Source organism: Leucopleurus acutus (assembly GCF_964270905.1).
Source record: "Leucopleurus acutus genome assembly, chromosome: 17".
NCBI lineage: Eukaryota > Metazoa > Chordata > Mammalia > Artiodactyla > Delphinidae > Leucopleurus > Leucopleurus acutus.
In genome coordinates, this window is record NC_139159.1 from 46,541,285 (window position 1) to 46,558,389 (window position 17,105).

The 17,105-nt window shown below is 35.3% G+C and overlaps 1 protein-coding gene across 10 annotated transcripts in view; it reads left to right on the top strand.

Moving 5' to 3' along the window:
* Window positions 1–17,105, top strand: part of VPS13B (vacuolar protein sorting 13 homolog B) — an 808,377-nt gene that overhangs the window by 134,227 nt on the left and 657,045 nt on the right. For all 10 annotated transcript variants that reach the window (XR_014326885.1, XM_082859134.1, XM_082859132.1 and 7 more), the window contains one exon: window positions 9,864–10,045. Coding sequence is in view for 9 of the 10 variants with exons in the window: in XM_082859134.1 (XP_082715260.1) it covers window positions 9,864–10,045 (182 nt within the window). In the remaining variant the exon portion in view is untranslated. The remainder of the gene's footprint in view (window positions 1–9,863; window positions 10,046–17,105) is intronic.

Consider the following 17,105-nt stretch of genomic DNA (forward strand, 5'->3'; position numbering starts at 1 on the left):
TGATGGTATGGTTTGATGAAATGGATACATAGGTGTTTATTATTTTCTATACTAGTTAACCTGTTGGAAATATCTCAGCATTGACAAAAACAAAAGAGGAAAAAACCCCTCTTCATTGATATTGTTATACTAGCAGGTACATTCTATAATTTACCATCTATTGCCAAATCATTTATAAATGGTTTATTTTAGTTCAAATGCTACTGGAATATTAAACAGAAGTATAATAAAATGTACTTTTATTTGCAGTCAGTTATAGCTGGAAAATAAAACAAACCACAAAAACATGCCATACGTGTATGCTATAATTTACTTGTTTATTGTTGAATTCTGGCTTTTGTAAAGTGAGTTATTTCCTTTGATGTTAAATTAAATTGAACCTGAAGGAGAGAACTGTCCCCTACTCTTGGGCAGTATTAAAATGTAGAATAAATTAATCTTTTTGAATTTGCATATGTTTAAGTTTTTATTCAAGTCTGTGTTATCCATTTGGGAATCATTTTATGTGACATTTGATGGCTTGAAAGAGTACCATATACAGTAGCTGAAGTTTTTATGAAATAAGTAAAGACCCACTTGTGAAAAGAATCCTGACTGTAATTTTGCCTTATAAGTAATTATTGCTGTAGTTACAAGAACATGGCTCTTGCTATACCATAGGACTTCCTAAACACCAAGGAATATCTGGCTAAAGATAAAGTGGCTAGATTAATTATACATTTTTATATTGTAGGTTTCCAATGTCTGTTCTGTTTACTTAGTATCACTACTGGTAAACTGTTGTGCTTTTGTTTTTGTTTTGGTTTTGGTCAAGAATTTTGAACAGAAATTTGAGAACATAGTAGAAAGAGAACCACCACTCAATTTTTAAACCTGTAATAAAAGACAAGAAAGTGACGTAAAGAATGGCCACAATGTTAGAAAAGCAAAAGGAACCAGTAATGATAATGAAATATAAATTTATGAATTAGATTGTATTGTTTTTTCTCCTGCCTCATTTGATCTCTATTATCTTACCTGCTTGGTTTAAGGAATCTTCTATTCAGTGCATTTAAAAAATTTATTTAAAAAGATTTAAAAAAAGATTTTTGGCCCCACTGCATAGCATGTAGGATCTTAGTTCCCCGACCAGGGATCAAACCCATGCCCCCTGAGTGGAAGCGTGGAGTCTTAACCACTGGACCGCCAGGGAAGTCCCTTCAGTGCATATTTATTTCCTTGTTTATTTATTACAATCCTTTGATTTTGTGGCAAAATGTGACCAGGCTTGTGGATTGAATGGTAAATCTAGGTAGAGCCACATATTGCTATTAAATATTTGAGAGCTGTATGGACAGGGTGGTAGATGTGTTAATGTGTAACTGTATATTTAAATTATGAGGCACGCTAATTAAGAGAGACAGGTGATCCCAGGGTTTTGTTTTTATTTTGTTATTTTCGAGTAAGAAAGGGCAGTCGTTAGTTGCTTGGACCAGTGTTCCTAGGAACAGAGTTCTGAATACTTCAGGGAGGTTTTAAATTTTAATTGAGATAAAATAGCATAAATTTACTATTATAATTATTTTAAACTGTACGATCCATTGGTTTTTAGTATATTCACATTGTTGTGCAGTCATCATCACCATCTAACTCCAGAGTATTTTCAAAACTCCAGAAAGAAAACCCTGACTCTATCTGTGATTCTGGATGGAGAATGCCACATACAATATGTGGCATTTTCTGTCTAGCTTCTTTTACTTAGCGTGTTTTCAAGGTTTCTCCATGTTGTGGCATGTATCAGTACTTCATTACTTTTCATGGCCAAATAATAAGTACTTTATAGTGATATACCACATTCTGTTTATGCATTTATCAGTTGCAAGTTTGGGTTGTTTCTACTTTTTGGCTAATAAAAATAATGCTGCTTTGAACATGCATATATGAGCTCCAGTATGAACAACATTTTCAGTTCTCTTGGGTATATACCTAAGAATATAATTGCTATATTTACCTTTTTGATGAACTGCCAAATTGTTACACACAGTGGTTGTACTGTTGTATACGTCTACCTCCAATGTATGAAGGTTCCAATTTCTCCCCATCCTTGCCAAGACTCATTATTTTCTGCTTTTTCTTTTCTCTTTCTTCTCCTATTATGTCTATCTTAGTGGGTGTGAAGTGGTATCTCTTTGTGGTATTGCTTTTCATTTCCCTAATGATGTTGAGCATTCTTTTAAGTGCTTATTGGCCATTTGTGTAAATTCTTTGGAGAAATGACTGTTTATGTGCATTTTTTAATTGGGCTGTATATCTTTTTGCTGTTGAGTTGTGGGAATTCTTTGCATATTCTAGGCACTAGACCCTTCGTAGATATATGATTTGCAGATGTTTTTTGTCATTTTGTGTGTTGTGTTTTCACTTTCTGGATAGTTTCCTTTGATACACAAAAGTTTTAAATTTTGATGAAGTCCCATTTATCTGTTTTTCCTTTTGTTGCTTTTGTTTTTGGTATCATATTTAAGAAATTGTTCCTTAATCCAAGGTTGTGAAGACTACATTTATGTTTCCTTCTAAGATTTTATGGTTTTAGCTTTTTGACCAATTTTGAGTTAATTTTGGTATATGGTGTGAGGTAGGGGTCTAAGTTCATTCTTTTGTATTTCAATATGCAGTTGTTCTAAAACCATTTGTTAAAAAGTCTGTTCATTCCCCACTTATTGGCCTTGACCATTTGTCAGAAGTCCATTGATCATAGATGTATGGGTTTATTTCTAGACTCTCAGCTCTAGTGCACTGATTTATATTTATATGTGTATTTGATTGCTGTACCTTTGTAGTAAGTTTTGAAATTGGGAAGCATGAGCCTTCCAACTTCGTTTTTCTTTTTCAGGGTTGTTTTGACTATTCAAGATTCCTTGTAAATCCATATGAATTTAATTAGTTTAGGATTAGTTTAATCATTTATTCAAAATAGATGGGATTTTGATAGGGATTGTATTGAACCTATAGCTGAATTTGGAGAGTACTGTCATCTTAACAGTATTAAATTTTCTAATCAATAAACATGGGATGTCTTTCCATTTATTTAATCCCTTCTTTAATTTCTTTCAACAGTGCTTTGTAGTTTTCAATGTAAAAGTCTTACACTTCTTTGGTGAAATACTTATTCCTAAGTATTTTATTCTTTTTGTTGCTATTATAGATGGAATAGTTTTCTTAATTTCCTTGTCAGATTGTTCATTTTAAGTGTATATGGGTATAAAACTGATTTCCATGTAGTTACCTTGTATCTTGGAACTTAGTTGAACTTGTTTTTAGCTCCATTCATTGGGGGGTGTGTGTGTGTGTTTATAGTTTTCAAGGTATGAGATCATGTCATCTGTGAGTAGTGATAGTTTTACTTCTTTTTCTACAATCTGAATGCCTTAAAATTTTTTTTTGCCTGGTTTCGTGGCTAGAACCTTTACTGCAATGTGGAATAGAATGGCAAGAGAAAAATACTTAACTTCTTCCTGATCTTGGAGAGAAAGCTTTCAGCCTTTCACCACTAAGTATGATGTTAGTTGTGTGTTTTTCATAAATGTCCTATATCATATTGAGGAAGTTCTCTTTAGTGTGTTGAGTGTTTTATATTATGAAAGAGTATTGGATTTTGTCAAGTACTTTTTCTGTGTCAGTTGATATGGACATGTTTTCTCCCCTCTTCTTTCTATAAATATGATGTATTGAATTGAGTTCTTGAGCCATTCTTTTATTTCTGGGATAAATTTCAGTTGTCATGGTGTATAATGCTTTTAATCTTCTTCCAAATTTCATTTACTGGTATTTTACTGAGGATTTTGCATTTATGTTCACAAGGGATATCGATGTGTAGTTTTCTTGTGTTGTTTTTGTCTGGCTTTGGTACCTGGGTAATATTGATGTTATAGAAGAAATTGGGAAGGATTCCCTTCTGTTCTTTTTTGCAAAAAGTTGAAGAGTATTGGTATTTTTTTCTTCTTTCAATGTTGGTAGAATTCACAAGTGAAGCCTTTTGATCCTGGACTTTCCTTTCTTGGGAGATTTCTACTTTATTTTTGAAGAATAGTTAAGTCGGAATTATAATAATTATTATTTTTAAAATAAATTATTTATTTATTTATTTATTTATTTATTTATTTATTTATGTATGTTTGGCTGCATTGGATCTTCGTTGCTGTGCGTGGCCTTTCTCTAGCTGTGGCGAGCTGGGGCTACACTTCGTTGCGGTGCATCGGCTTCTCGTTGTGGTGGCTTTTCTTGCTGCAGAGCACGGGCTCTAGGTGCACGGGCTTCAGTAGTTGTGGCATATGGGCTTCAGTAGTTGTGGTTCGTGGGCTCTAGAGTGCAGGCTCAGTAGTTGTGACGCATGGGCTTAGTTGCTGCACGGAATGTGGGATCTTCCCAGACCAGGGCTCGAACCTGTGTCTCCTGCATTGGCAGGTGGATTCTTAACCACTGTGCCACCAGGGAAGCCCTGGAATTACAGTTATTAATTGACAGTTCTTTCTTTCAGAACTTTGAATATTTCATCCCACTGCCATGTGGCCTCCATGGTTTCTTCTAAGGAATGTCTTCAGAGCTCAACCAGGCAGTTTTCAACTCTGCCGCCTTTTCTTGTTGTGCATACCCTGAAAGTCAGCCAGAAGTGAGAGCTTAAGGCCTTTCTCTTGTCTTTTCTCTGCAAGTGCACAGTGCTTAGCATGTGTGTGGCCTTCCGTATTCCCAGGAAGGTGTCTGAGCTTTTCAGTGTTTTTATTCCTGAAAGCATAATTTCCCAGCCTTTCTAAGATTTTGGTTAGTCTCTTTTTTTCCCCCTTGTCTATCTATTATTCCAGGCAGCAAGGACTATTGCAGTACATTTGCCTGTAAATGTTTTCTACAAATGCTCCTGGGTAGTTGTTTTAGTATTGGGAGAGTTCTGAATTAAGAGAGAGAAAGCAGGTTCTTTGAGTTGGTCCTCCAGGTAGCCACCAGACAGGTCAGAACGAACAACCACAATTTCTTTTTTTAAGTTCATAAATTTATTATTTGTTAATAAATCTGGCAGTCATGGCTGTTAATTTTTCAACCATGCATATGAGACCAAGAAGCACCAGAGCTCTTCCACTGACTTGACATTGAGATCCTACAAATATTTATATCTTTTAGGAATACAGAGATGTCAAGTAACAGTTTATCAAGAAGTACAGGTCATACTGGGGATAAGGGCTATTTGGTACCACTGCTGAGCCTGGGGGCCAGGGAATGTAACATGGGTAAATAAAAATACTACAAAGTTCACTGTTCCTACTGAGATTGAGCTGTTTAAAATTTTTTTTAGAATTTTACTTTATTTTTATTACGTGTTCCCGTGTTTGTTGCAGGCTTTTGGTTAGTTTCTAGAGTTCTGAAAAAGTTGATTTTTGACAGTTTTTGCCAGCTTTTGTGTTGCTTTTATGGAGGGACAGACTTTTGGTATACCTTACTCTACCATCTTCGTTGATACAATTCCTCTTTTGGAGGTTTTAAGTGAAGTTTCTTTCTTTTTGTTTTAATTTAAAAATGTTTTAAATTGAAGTATAGTTGATTTACAGTGGTTCAGCACAGTGATTCAGTTGTATAATATGTGTGTGTGTATATATATATATTCTTTTTCAAATTCTTTTCCATTATAGGTTATTACAAGATATTGAGTATAGTTCCCTGTGCTATACAATAGGTCCTTGTTGTTTATTTTATATATAGTAGTGCATATCTGTTAATCCTAAATTCCTAATTTATCCCCCCCTTTCCCCTTTGGGAACCATAAGTTTGTTTTCTATCTCTGTGAGTCTATTTCTGTCTTGTAGATAAGTTCATTTGTATCATTTTTTTGATTCCATATGTAAATGATATCATGATATTTGTCTTTCTTTGTCTGACTTAAAAGTGAAGTTTATGTCTATGAGAAGGTAAGAAATCATTTGATAATTCAGTGTCAGAGCAGGGAGTGGAGGTAGTTTGTTACATTGATAATGCTCATTTTTAAAACATTTTAAAAATGTTTTATGAAATTAATTCATTTTGACATAGTTTGTGATTTCTATAGTCCATTCTTGAAGTATTGCAGTTTCTTAAATTCTTTTTTTTTGAATTTTTTCAGGCTTTTAATTAATTAATTTATTTTTGCTGTGTTGGGTCTTCGTTTCTGTGTGAGGGCTTTCTCTAGTTGTGGCAAGCGGGGGCCACTCTTCATCACGGTGCGCGGGCCTCTCACTATCGTGGCCTCTCTTGTTGCGCACAGGCTCCAGATGCGCAGGCTCAGTAGTTGGGGCTCATGGGCCTAGTTGCTCCGCGGCATGTGGGATCCTCCCAGACCAGGGCTTGAACCTGTGTCCCCTGCATTAGCAGGCAGATTCTCAACCACTGCGCCACCAGGGAAGCCCCCTCTTAAATTCTTTTGAAAAAATAATGATATATATATCTCAAAGGACCAAGCAAAACAATAGAGACATTTATATAGGGAAAAAAGGGAAAAGATCACATAAAGTCATCCTCTGTTATCATCTCCCAGCAATGAATATTATCAATAATTCTATCCAGAATTTTTTATCTCAACATACAAACACATGCAGACATACTTTTATGTGTGGGTAACCCACCACTTCCTGCCATTACATGGAACCATGTTATAATGCAACTACATACATTTTTACCATATTTCAGCATATCCTTTCATATCAGTAGGTTCATCTAACTTCATTCTTTTTAATATCTGAATAGTTTTGCATCAAGTCAATGTGTCAGAATTTATTCAATGATGAGATTTTCTCAGGTTTAGGCAATTTTAAATAATGCTGCAAACACTGTCTTTGTGTAAGTATTCTTGCAGGCTCGTGTGAAAATTCTTTTCAGATAGATTCCTAGAAGATGAGTTAGAGTCTGAGAGGTCTTGCTAATCTGAGAGGTTAAAAGAGTCATACATTGTTTTAGTTTGAATTTCCCTTTTTACTGGTGAGGCTTAAGAGTCTTTTCATGTTTATGGGTCATTTCTAAATATAACACCTGCATTTTTTCCTCAACCATTTCAGTGTATCTCACAGGAATCTGTACATAACATTGTTATAGCACTCATTATGTTAAATTATAATTACTGGTTTACTTGTCTCACAACTAGATTCTGAATTCTTTGAGTGTAAAGATAGTGCCTGTATCTTCAGTTCCTAGCAAAGAACCTTGTATCTGTTAAGCTTTAAATATTAGGTGTAATTGATTTTCACTATAGTCATCTGTGGTAGATTGGGCAGGGATAATTATACTTGCCTTTTAAAGAGGGAAGTGAAGCTCAGAGAAGTTATATATATCTTTTTCCTAAAAACATGAAACAAATAAGTGATTTCGCCAGAATTGGAATTGATATTTTAAAAATTTCATGTCCTACTTCTAGTACCTTAAATGAAAAACTTTGAAAATGAGGTTAAAGAGATTTAAAAATAAAAGTAAATTCAAGGAAAGTGAATCCTATGGAGTCAGACTTCGATGCAGTCTCAGATGAATGGCTGTGTAAAGCCTATTCAGGTAATTCTTATGGATAAAAACCTTGGAAAACCAACTTAATTAGTGAATTAGGTTATTATCAAACTGCTGCAACCACACTGCCTTCCTTGCCATTGCTTGGACTTGCCAGGTTCAGTCCTACCTCAGGACCTTTTCACAGACTGTTCATCTGCCTGAATCACTCTCCAGAGATATCCACACAACTGTCACTTACCTCCTTCAAGTCTGCTCATGTCTTGCTTGGAATTAAACCTATCCTTTTAATATGATCTACCCACCATATATGAAATTGCTCCCTCTTCAGTAGTTCCTATTCCATGCTCTGTTTTTCCATTCTCTTTTTCTGTTTCCAAGAGCATTTCTCTTCTAACTTCCTTATATCATTTGTTTACTTATATTGATCAACTTTTTTTTTTTTGATCAACTTTTTAATTTGTTTCCTGTCCCCATTAGAATATAAACTATGAGGACACTGGGATTTTAATTTTCTGTTTTGTTCATTGATGTTTTAAAACGGCTAAGGTACTTCCTAGGTAGCTAGTGCATGACTGCTACAGAATAGGCAATTAATAAATATATGCTGATTTTATAGATTTTCTAGAGAACAGCTTTAAAATGAAGCTTGAAGACCAGCTAGGCCTAATCTGAGACCTAAACAGTCAAAGTCCCAGCAACATTATAGCTCATTTTTTTTATAGACCTAGGAACTGCAAAGTAAAAATCCAGTCTTAACTTTGAAGGACATTAGGTTTATTAGCAAGGTGGTTCTCAGCTGCAGTAGCAATGGCTAGAAAAGGAGCCCATTGACTTGAAAGATGACTGAAATTAAAAGTATATCTGGAAAATACAAAGGTAACCAATTGACATGAGACTCTGTCAATATCTCAACTGTATAGGACTATTGCTTGAAATTCCTTTATATTCTTCTTACGGTTAAATAGTGCACATACGCTGATTGTTTTTACTAGTCTGTAGTGGACAGGTGGGAGGATAGTATAAAACAAGGGAAGTTCTGGAGAAGGACTGTTTCCTCCATGTTACATTTATTGGAATGAATGCCCATAGAATTTTTTTCTTTATCTGCTCTTTTCTCCAGGAACACTGATTATTTTCTGTCATCCATATCAGTGTCCTTTTCTAAAATCATTTTATACTTTTTCAAAAGTTTTATCTTATGTGACTTTCTGAATTTTATCTACTATGTTCTTAATTGTATTTTATGTTTTTAATTTCTAAATATTTGAGGATTTTGCAGATACCTTTCTTTTATTAGTTTACAGTTTAATTCCATTGTGATCAGCACATATACTCTGATTTCAGTCCTTTTAATTTTATTGAGACTTGTTTTTGTAAATGTAAATTGGTGCAGCCACTGTGGAAAACAGTGTGGAGGTTTCTCAAAAGGCTAAAACTACCATATGACCTAGCAGTTCCACTCCTGGGTATATATCCAAAAAAATAAAAACACTAGTATGAAAATATATGTGCACCCCAGTGTTCATAAGCAGCATTATTTACAGTCACCAAGATATGGAAACAATGTAAGTGTCCATCTATGGAGGAATGGATAAAGAAAATGTGCGTACACACACACGCGCGCGCGCGCACACACACACACACACACACACACACACTGGAATACTACCCAGCTGTAAAAAAGAATGAAATTTTGCCATTTGCAGCAACGTGGATCAACTTGGAGGACATTATGCTAAGTGAAGTAAGTCAGACAAAGACAAATACTGTATGATATCATTTATATGTGGAATCTAAAAAATACAACAAACTAGTGAATATAACAGAAAAGAAGCGGACTCACAGATATAGAGAACAAAGTAGTGGTCACCAGTGGGGAGAGGGGGAGGTACAAACTGTTGGATGTAAAATAGGTTCAAGGATGTATTGTACAGCATGGGGAATATAGCCAATATTTTGTAATAATTGTAACTGGAATTTAACCTTTCAAAAGTGTATAAAAAAATTTAAAAAAGGGAATAAGGCAGATCTGTTAGTAAATCCTATTTTAAGTGTTAATTAGTACTATTTTCACTGTTATTTTTGATGATTGACTTGATTTAAAAAGTGTAATGCTTGAGCTGAATATATGTGTATGAATGTGTGTGGACATTATTTTAGTTTGTATTTTTATTTTTTATTATTGTTAGAGGTTCTGAAATAGTGAAACATATTTAGAGTTAGTAGAATTGTGTATCTCTTTGATTTAATTCTAATTAAAATAATTTCTGTATATACCTTTTCTTCCCTTGCATCCTAATTTACTTTATATGGTGTTGTTTATAAATGTTATTTAATATATTGTTTGTTATGCTTTGTATTTTCTTATGCAGGACCAAAAGATCTCAGATTGCTATAACTGAAGGTATATTTGAACTTCCAAATCTCACAGTTCAAGCTACAAGAGCACAGACACTTCTGCTGCAAGCAATTTATCAAAGTTGGTCTCATATTGGAAATGTCAACTCTTCAGCAGTGAATGAAGCTTTGATGAATGAAGTTTTCCAAACTATAGGTAAGAACACACTCTTCTTGACAAGTGTATGGAAAACTCTTATTAGAGGTGACTAATATTTTATCATTCAAATTCATGTGTATAGTATGATCAGCTTAAATTGTAGTGTATTTCTGTGAAAGCAGATTTTTATAGCTCCTGTGTAAAATCCAAGATATGAGTTAAGCCATTCAGTTTTGTTCTCTGCCACCAACTTGTGGATATATTTTGTAGTTGCAAGAGATTATTTTTCACCAGCTCCTTGTACAATATATCCTTTGGCCTTACTTGGATAACTTTTGAGGGGATCAGTCTGTATGTTTGAAATGATAACCAAGTCAAGTATAAATACAATATGTTTGATTATGCTGGTAGAGTGGAATAAAATTCTTAATTATAGTACTTTAGCAATTCATAAGCAAGTTAATTTTTTTAATGTGGAAAATATTAGTTTTACACCCTGAATGAATGAATTAACTATGGAAAATTAAAAATCTGCTTTGATGCCAGTTTATTATCTTCATCTTATCACTCACTTTGTAGATAAACAAGAAAAATTGCAGAAGGCTTGCTTCTTTTAGTTGTTTCAGCTCAAAATAATGTTACTTTTGCAGTGACACAAAAAGGATATATTTTTATTAAGTGCAATCATGCTTAAAATGATAACATTATTTTTATCTTATACCTCATTTGTTTATTAAAATAAAACTGGTTTTGTTGTTATATGATGCTTTCTAAGGTTTTAAGTTTAGACCTTACTATGGGGAATATCTTATAAATTCTTAAAAAATGCATTTTAATTAGAGCCTTTTCATTTGATATAGCCATTGCCTAATGTAAAATTGTACAGTTGTTTTGGAACAGGTTTTTAGGATTCTGTAAAGAAATGATGGGACAAATGTTTCATTTGTTTAGAAGTTCTTAACTTGGGGCTTATGAAAGGGCTTCGAATTCTGTGAATACCCTGAAATAGTATGCAGATCTTATGTGTGTATAAACATATATCCCTAAGGTCACACATATTTATGTTCTCTTTTTTAGTTGATTCTTTTATTAAATGTAGTGAGTCTATTCCTTAGAGAGTCTTTTGACACATCTATTTTTTCTTATATTAACATAGTTACAGTTAGTTTTTGTTTGGTTGGTATTTGATGTAGTTCTTTTTGCATTCTTTACTTAAAATCTGTGTGTTTTTATCTTTAGGTATATGTCTTGGAAATAACGTATAACTAGATATTATAGATCAAGTTTTCTAATTTGCCTTTTAGCTAGTAAATTCAATCCATTTATACTTGTGACTATAGTTTCTTTTTGTCTTTGTTTCTATCATGTTACTGTTTTGTTTCCTTTTATACTGATATAGCTACACTACTTTTTAAAAAATTGCTATTATTTCTTACTTAATATCCTCTTTACACTTGGAATTTGTATACTCATATTGAATTATTATTTTAAAATTTTTTAAATTTAATTTAATTTTTTTTATACAGCAGGTTCTTATTAGTCATCCATTTTATACACATCAGTGTATACATGTCAAGCCCAATTGCCCAATGCATCACACCCCCACCCCCACCCCCCCCGCAGCTTTCCACCCTTGGTGTCCATACGTGTGTTGTCTACATCTGTGTCTCAACTTTTGCCCTGCAAACCGGTTCATCTGTACCATTTTTCTAGTTTCCACATATATGCGTTAATATATGATATTTCTTTTTCTCTTTCTCACTTACTTCACTCTGTATGACAGTCTCTAGATTCATCCACGTCTCAACAAATGACCCAATTTTGTTCCTTTATGTGGCTGAGTAATATTCCATTCTATACATGTACCACATCTTCTTTATCCATTCGTCTGTCGATGGGCATTTAGGTTGCTTGCATGACCTGGCTATTGTAAATAGTGCTGCAATGAACATTGGGGTGCATGTGTCTTTTTGAATTATGGTTTTCTCTGGGTATATGCCCAGTATGGCATTGCTGGCTTATATGGTAATTCTATTTTGAGTTTTTTAAGGAACCTCCATACTGTTTGCCATAGTGACTGTATCAATTTACATTCCCACCAACAGTGCAAGAGGGTTCCCGTTTCTCCACACCCTCTCCAGCATTTGTTGTTTGTAGATTTTCTGATGATGCCCATTCTAACTGGTGTGAGGTGACACCTCATTGTAGTTTTGATTTGCATTTCTCTAATAATTAGTGATGTTGAGCAGCTTTGCATGTGCTTCTTGGCCATCTGTATGTCTTCTTTGGAGAAATGTCTATTTAGATCTTGTGCCCATTTTTGGATTGGGTTGTTTGTTTTTTTAATACTGAGCTGCATGAGCTGTTTATATATTTTGGAGATTAATCCTTTGTCCATTGATTCGTTTGCAAATATTTTGTCCCATTCTGAGGGTTGTCTTTTTGTCTTGTTTATGGTTTCCTTTGCTGTGCAAAAGCTTTGAAGTCTCATTAGGTCCCATTTGTTTATTTTTGTTTTTATTTCCATTACACTAGGAGGTGGATCAAAAAAGATCTTGCTGTGATTTATGTCAACGAGTTTTCTTCCTATGTTTTCTTCCAAGAGTTTTATAGTGTCCAGTCTTACATTTAGCTCTCTAATCCATTTTGAGTTTATTTTTGTGTAAGGAAGTGTTCCAATTTCATTCTTTTACATGTAGCTGTACAGTTTTCCCAGCACCACTTATTGAAGAGACTGTCTTTTCTCCATTGTATATCCTTGCCTCCTTTGTCATAGATTAGTTGACCATAGATGTGTGGGTTTATATCTAGGCTTTCTATCTTGTTCCATTAATCTATGTTTCTGTTTTTGTGCCAGTACCATATTGTCTTGATTACTGTAGCTTTATAGTACAGTCTGAAGTCAGGGAGTGTGATTCCTCCAGCTGCGTTTTTTGCCCTCAAGAGTGCTTTGACTATTCGGGGTCTTCTGTGTCTCCATACAGATTTTAAGATTTTTTGTTCTAGTTCCGTAAAAAATGCCATTCGTAATTTGATAGGGATTGCATTGAGTCTGTAGATTGCTTTAGGTAGTATAGTCATGTTCATAGTATTGATTCTTCCAATCCAAGAAGATGGTATATCTCTCCATCTGTTGGTATCATCTTTAATTTCTTTCATCAGTGTCTTATAGTTTTCTGCATACAGGTCTTTTGTCTCCCTAGGTAGGTTTATTTCTAGGTATTTTAATTATTATTGTTGCCATGGTAAATGGGAGTGTTTCCTTAGTTTCTCTTTCAGATTTTTCATCATCAGTGTATAGAAATGCAAGAGACTTCTGTGCATTAATTTTGTATCCTGCAACTTTACCAAATTCATTGATTAGCTCTAGTAGTTTTCTGGTGGCATTATTAGGATTCTCTATGTATAGTATCATGTCATCTGTAAACAGTGACAGTTTTACTTCTTCTTTTCCAATTTGTATTTGTTTTATTTCTTTTTCTTCTCTGATTGCTGTGGCTATTCCAAAACGACGTTGAATAATAGTGGCGAGAGTGAACATCCTTGTCTTGTTCCTGATCTTACAGCAAATGCTTTCAGTTTTTCACCATTGAGAATGATGTTTGCTGTGGGTTTGTCATATATGGCCTTTATTATGTTGGGGTAGGATCCCTGTATGCCCACTTTCTGGAGAGTTTTTGTCATAACTCGGTGCTGAATATTGTCAAAAGCTTTTTCTGCATCTCTTCAGATGATCATATGGTTTTTATTCTTCAGTTTGTTAATATGGTGTATCACATTGATTGATTTGTGTATTTTGAAGGGTCCTTGCATCCCTGGTATAAATCCCACTTGATCATGGTGTATGTTCCTTTTAATGTGTTGTTGGATTCTGTTTGCTAGTATTTTGTTGAGGATTTTTGCATCTATATTACATCAGTGATATTGGTCTGTAATTTTCTTTTTTTGTAGTAGTATCTTTGTCTGGTTTTGGTCTCATGGTGATGGTGGCCTCATAGAATGAGTTTGGGAATGTTCCTTCCTCTTCAATTTTTTGGAAGAGTTTGAGAAGGATGGGTGTTAGCTCTTCTCTAAATGTTTGATAGAATTCCCCTGTGAAGCCATCTGGTCCTGGACTTTTGCTTGTTGGGAGATTTTTAATCACAGTTTCAATTTCATTCCTTGTGATTGGTCTGTTCGTATTTTCTATTTCTTCCTGGTTCAGTCTTGGAAGGCTATACATTTCTAATAATTTGTCCATTTCTTCCAGGTTGTCCATTTTATTGGCATAGAGTTGCTTGTAGTAGTCTATTAGGATGCTTTGTATTTCTGTGGTGTCTGTTGTAACTTCTCCTTTTTCATTTCTCATTTTATTGATTTGAGTCCTCTCCCTCTTTTTCTTGATGAGTCTGGCTAATGGTTTATCAATTTTGTTAATCTTCTCAAAGAACCAGATTTTAGTTTTATTCATATTTGCTATTGTTTTCTTTGTTTGTATTTCATTTATTTCTGCTCTGATCTTTATGATTTCTTTCCTTCTGCTAACTTTGGGTTTTGTTTGTTCTTCTTTCTCTAGTTCCTCTAGGTGTAAGGTTAGATTGTTTATCTGAGATTTTTCTTGTTTCTTGAGATAGGGTTGTATAGCTGTAAACTTCCCTCTTAGAAAAGCTTTTGCTGCATCCCATAGGTTTTGAGTCATCGTGTTTACATTGTCATTGTCCCTAGGTAATTTTTGATTTCCTCTTTGATTTCTTCAGTGAACTCTTGGTTATTTAGTAACGTATTGTTTAGCGTGCATGTGTTTGTGTTTTTTACGTTTTTTTCCCCTGTAATTCATTTCTAATCTCATAGCATTGTGGTCAGAAAAGATGCTTGATATGATTTCAGTTTTCTTAAATTTACTGTGGCTTGTTTTGTGAGCCAAGATGTGATCTATCCTGGAGGATGTTCCCTGCACACTTGAGAAGAAAGTGTAACCTGCTGTTTTTAGATGGAATGTTCTGTAAATATCAATTAAACCTATGTGGTCTATTGTGTCACTTTAAGCTTCTGTTTCCTTATTTATTTTCATTTTGGATGATCTGTCTATTGGTGTAACTGAGGTGTTAAAGTCCCCCAATATTATTGAGTTACTGTCGATTTCCTGTTTTATAGCTGTTAGCAGTTGCCTTATGTATTGAAGTGCTCCTATGTTGGGTGCATATATATTTATAATTGCTGTATGTTCCTCTTGGATCAATCCCTTGATCATTATGTAGTGTCCTTCTTTGTCTCTGGTAACATTCTTTATTTTATTAGTTATTTTTTTGCGATACTCAGGACTCTCACTGCTGTGACCTCTCCCGTTGCGGAGCACAGGCTCCGGATGCGCAGGCTCAGTGGCCATGGCCCACGGGCCCCGTTGCTCTGCAGCACATGGGATCCTCCTGGACCGGGGCACGAACCCACGTCCTCTGCATCGGCAGGCGGACTCCCAACCACTGCGCCACCAGGGAAGCCCACATTCTTTATTTTAAAGTCTATTTTATCTGATATGAGTATTGCTCTTCCAGCTTTCTTTTTTTTTTTTTTTTTTTTTTGGGGTACGCGGGCCTCTCACTTCTGTGACCTCTCCCGTTGTGGAGCACTGGCTCTGGATGTGCAGCATCAGCGGCCATGGCTCACGGGATCCAGCCGCTCCGCGGCACGTGGGAACTTCCCGGACCAGGGCATGAACCCGTGTCCCCTGCATCGGTAGGTGGACTCTCAACCACTGTGCAACCAGGGAAGCCCATTCCAGCTTTCTTTTGATTTCCATTTGCATGGAATATCTTTTTCCATCTCCTCACTTTCAGTGTGTATATGTCCCTAGTTCTGAATTGGGTCTCTTGTAGACAGCATATATATGGCTCTTATATTTGTATCCATTCAGCAAGCCTGTGTCTTTTGTTTGGAGCATTTAATCCATTCACGTTTAAGGTAATTATCGATATGTATATTCCTACGACCATTTTCTTAATGTTTTTGGTTTTTTTTGTTTTTTAATAGGTCCTTTTCTTCTCTGTGTTTCCCAATTAGAGAAGTTCCTTAAGCATTTGTTGTAGAGCTGGTTTGCTGGTACTGAATTCTCTTAGCTTTTGCTTGTCTGTAAAGCTTTTGATTTCTCCATCTAATCTGAATGAGATCCTTGCCAGGTAAAGTAATCTTGGTTGTAGGTTCTTCCCTTCATCACTTTAAGTATATCATGCCACTCCCTTCTGGCTTGTAGAGTTTCTGCTGAGAAATCAGTTGTTAACCTTATGGGAGCTCCCTTGTATGTTATTTGTCAGTTTTCCCTTGCTGCTTTTAATAATTTTTCTTTGTCTTTAATTTTTGCCAGTTTGATTACTATGTGTCTTGGCATGTTTCTGCTTGGGTTTATCCTGTATGGGACTCTCTGCTCTTCCTGGACTTGGATGGCTATTTCCTTTCCCACATTATGGAATTTTTCGACTATAATGTCTTCAAATATTTTGTCCAGTCCTTTTTTCTCTTTTCTCCTTCTGGACCCCTATAATGCAAATGTTGTTGCGTTTAATTTTGTCCCAGAGGTCTCTTAGGCTGTCTTCATTTCTTTTTATTCTTGTTTCTTTGTTCTGTTCCACAGCAGTGAATTCCACCATTCTCTTTTCCAGGTCACGTATCCGTTCTTCTGCCTCAGTTATTCTGCTTTTTTTTTGTCGTACGTAGGCCTCTCACTGCTGTGGCCTCTCCTGTTGCAGAGCACAGGCTCTGGATGCACAGGCTCAGCGGCCATGGCCCACGGGCCCAGCTGCTCCGCGACATGTGGGATCCTCCCAGACCGGGGCACGAACGAGTGTCCCCTGCGTCGGCAGGCGGACTCTCAACCACTGCGCAACCAGGGAAGCCCAGTTTTTCTGCTTTTTATTCCTTCTGGTATAGTTTTCATTTCAGTTATTGTATTGTTCATCTCTGTTTGTTTGTTCTTTAATTCTTCTAGGTCTTTGTTAAACATTTCTTGCATCTTCTCGATCTTTGCGTCCATTCTTTTTTCGAGGTCCTGGATCATCTTTCTGTCTCATTATTCTGAATTCTTTTTCTGGAAGTTTGCCTATGTCCCCTTCATGTAGTTGTTTTTCTGGGGTTTTATGTTGTTCCT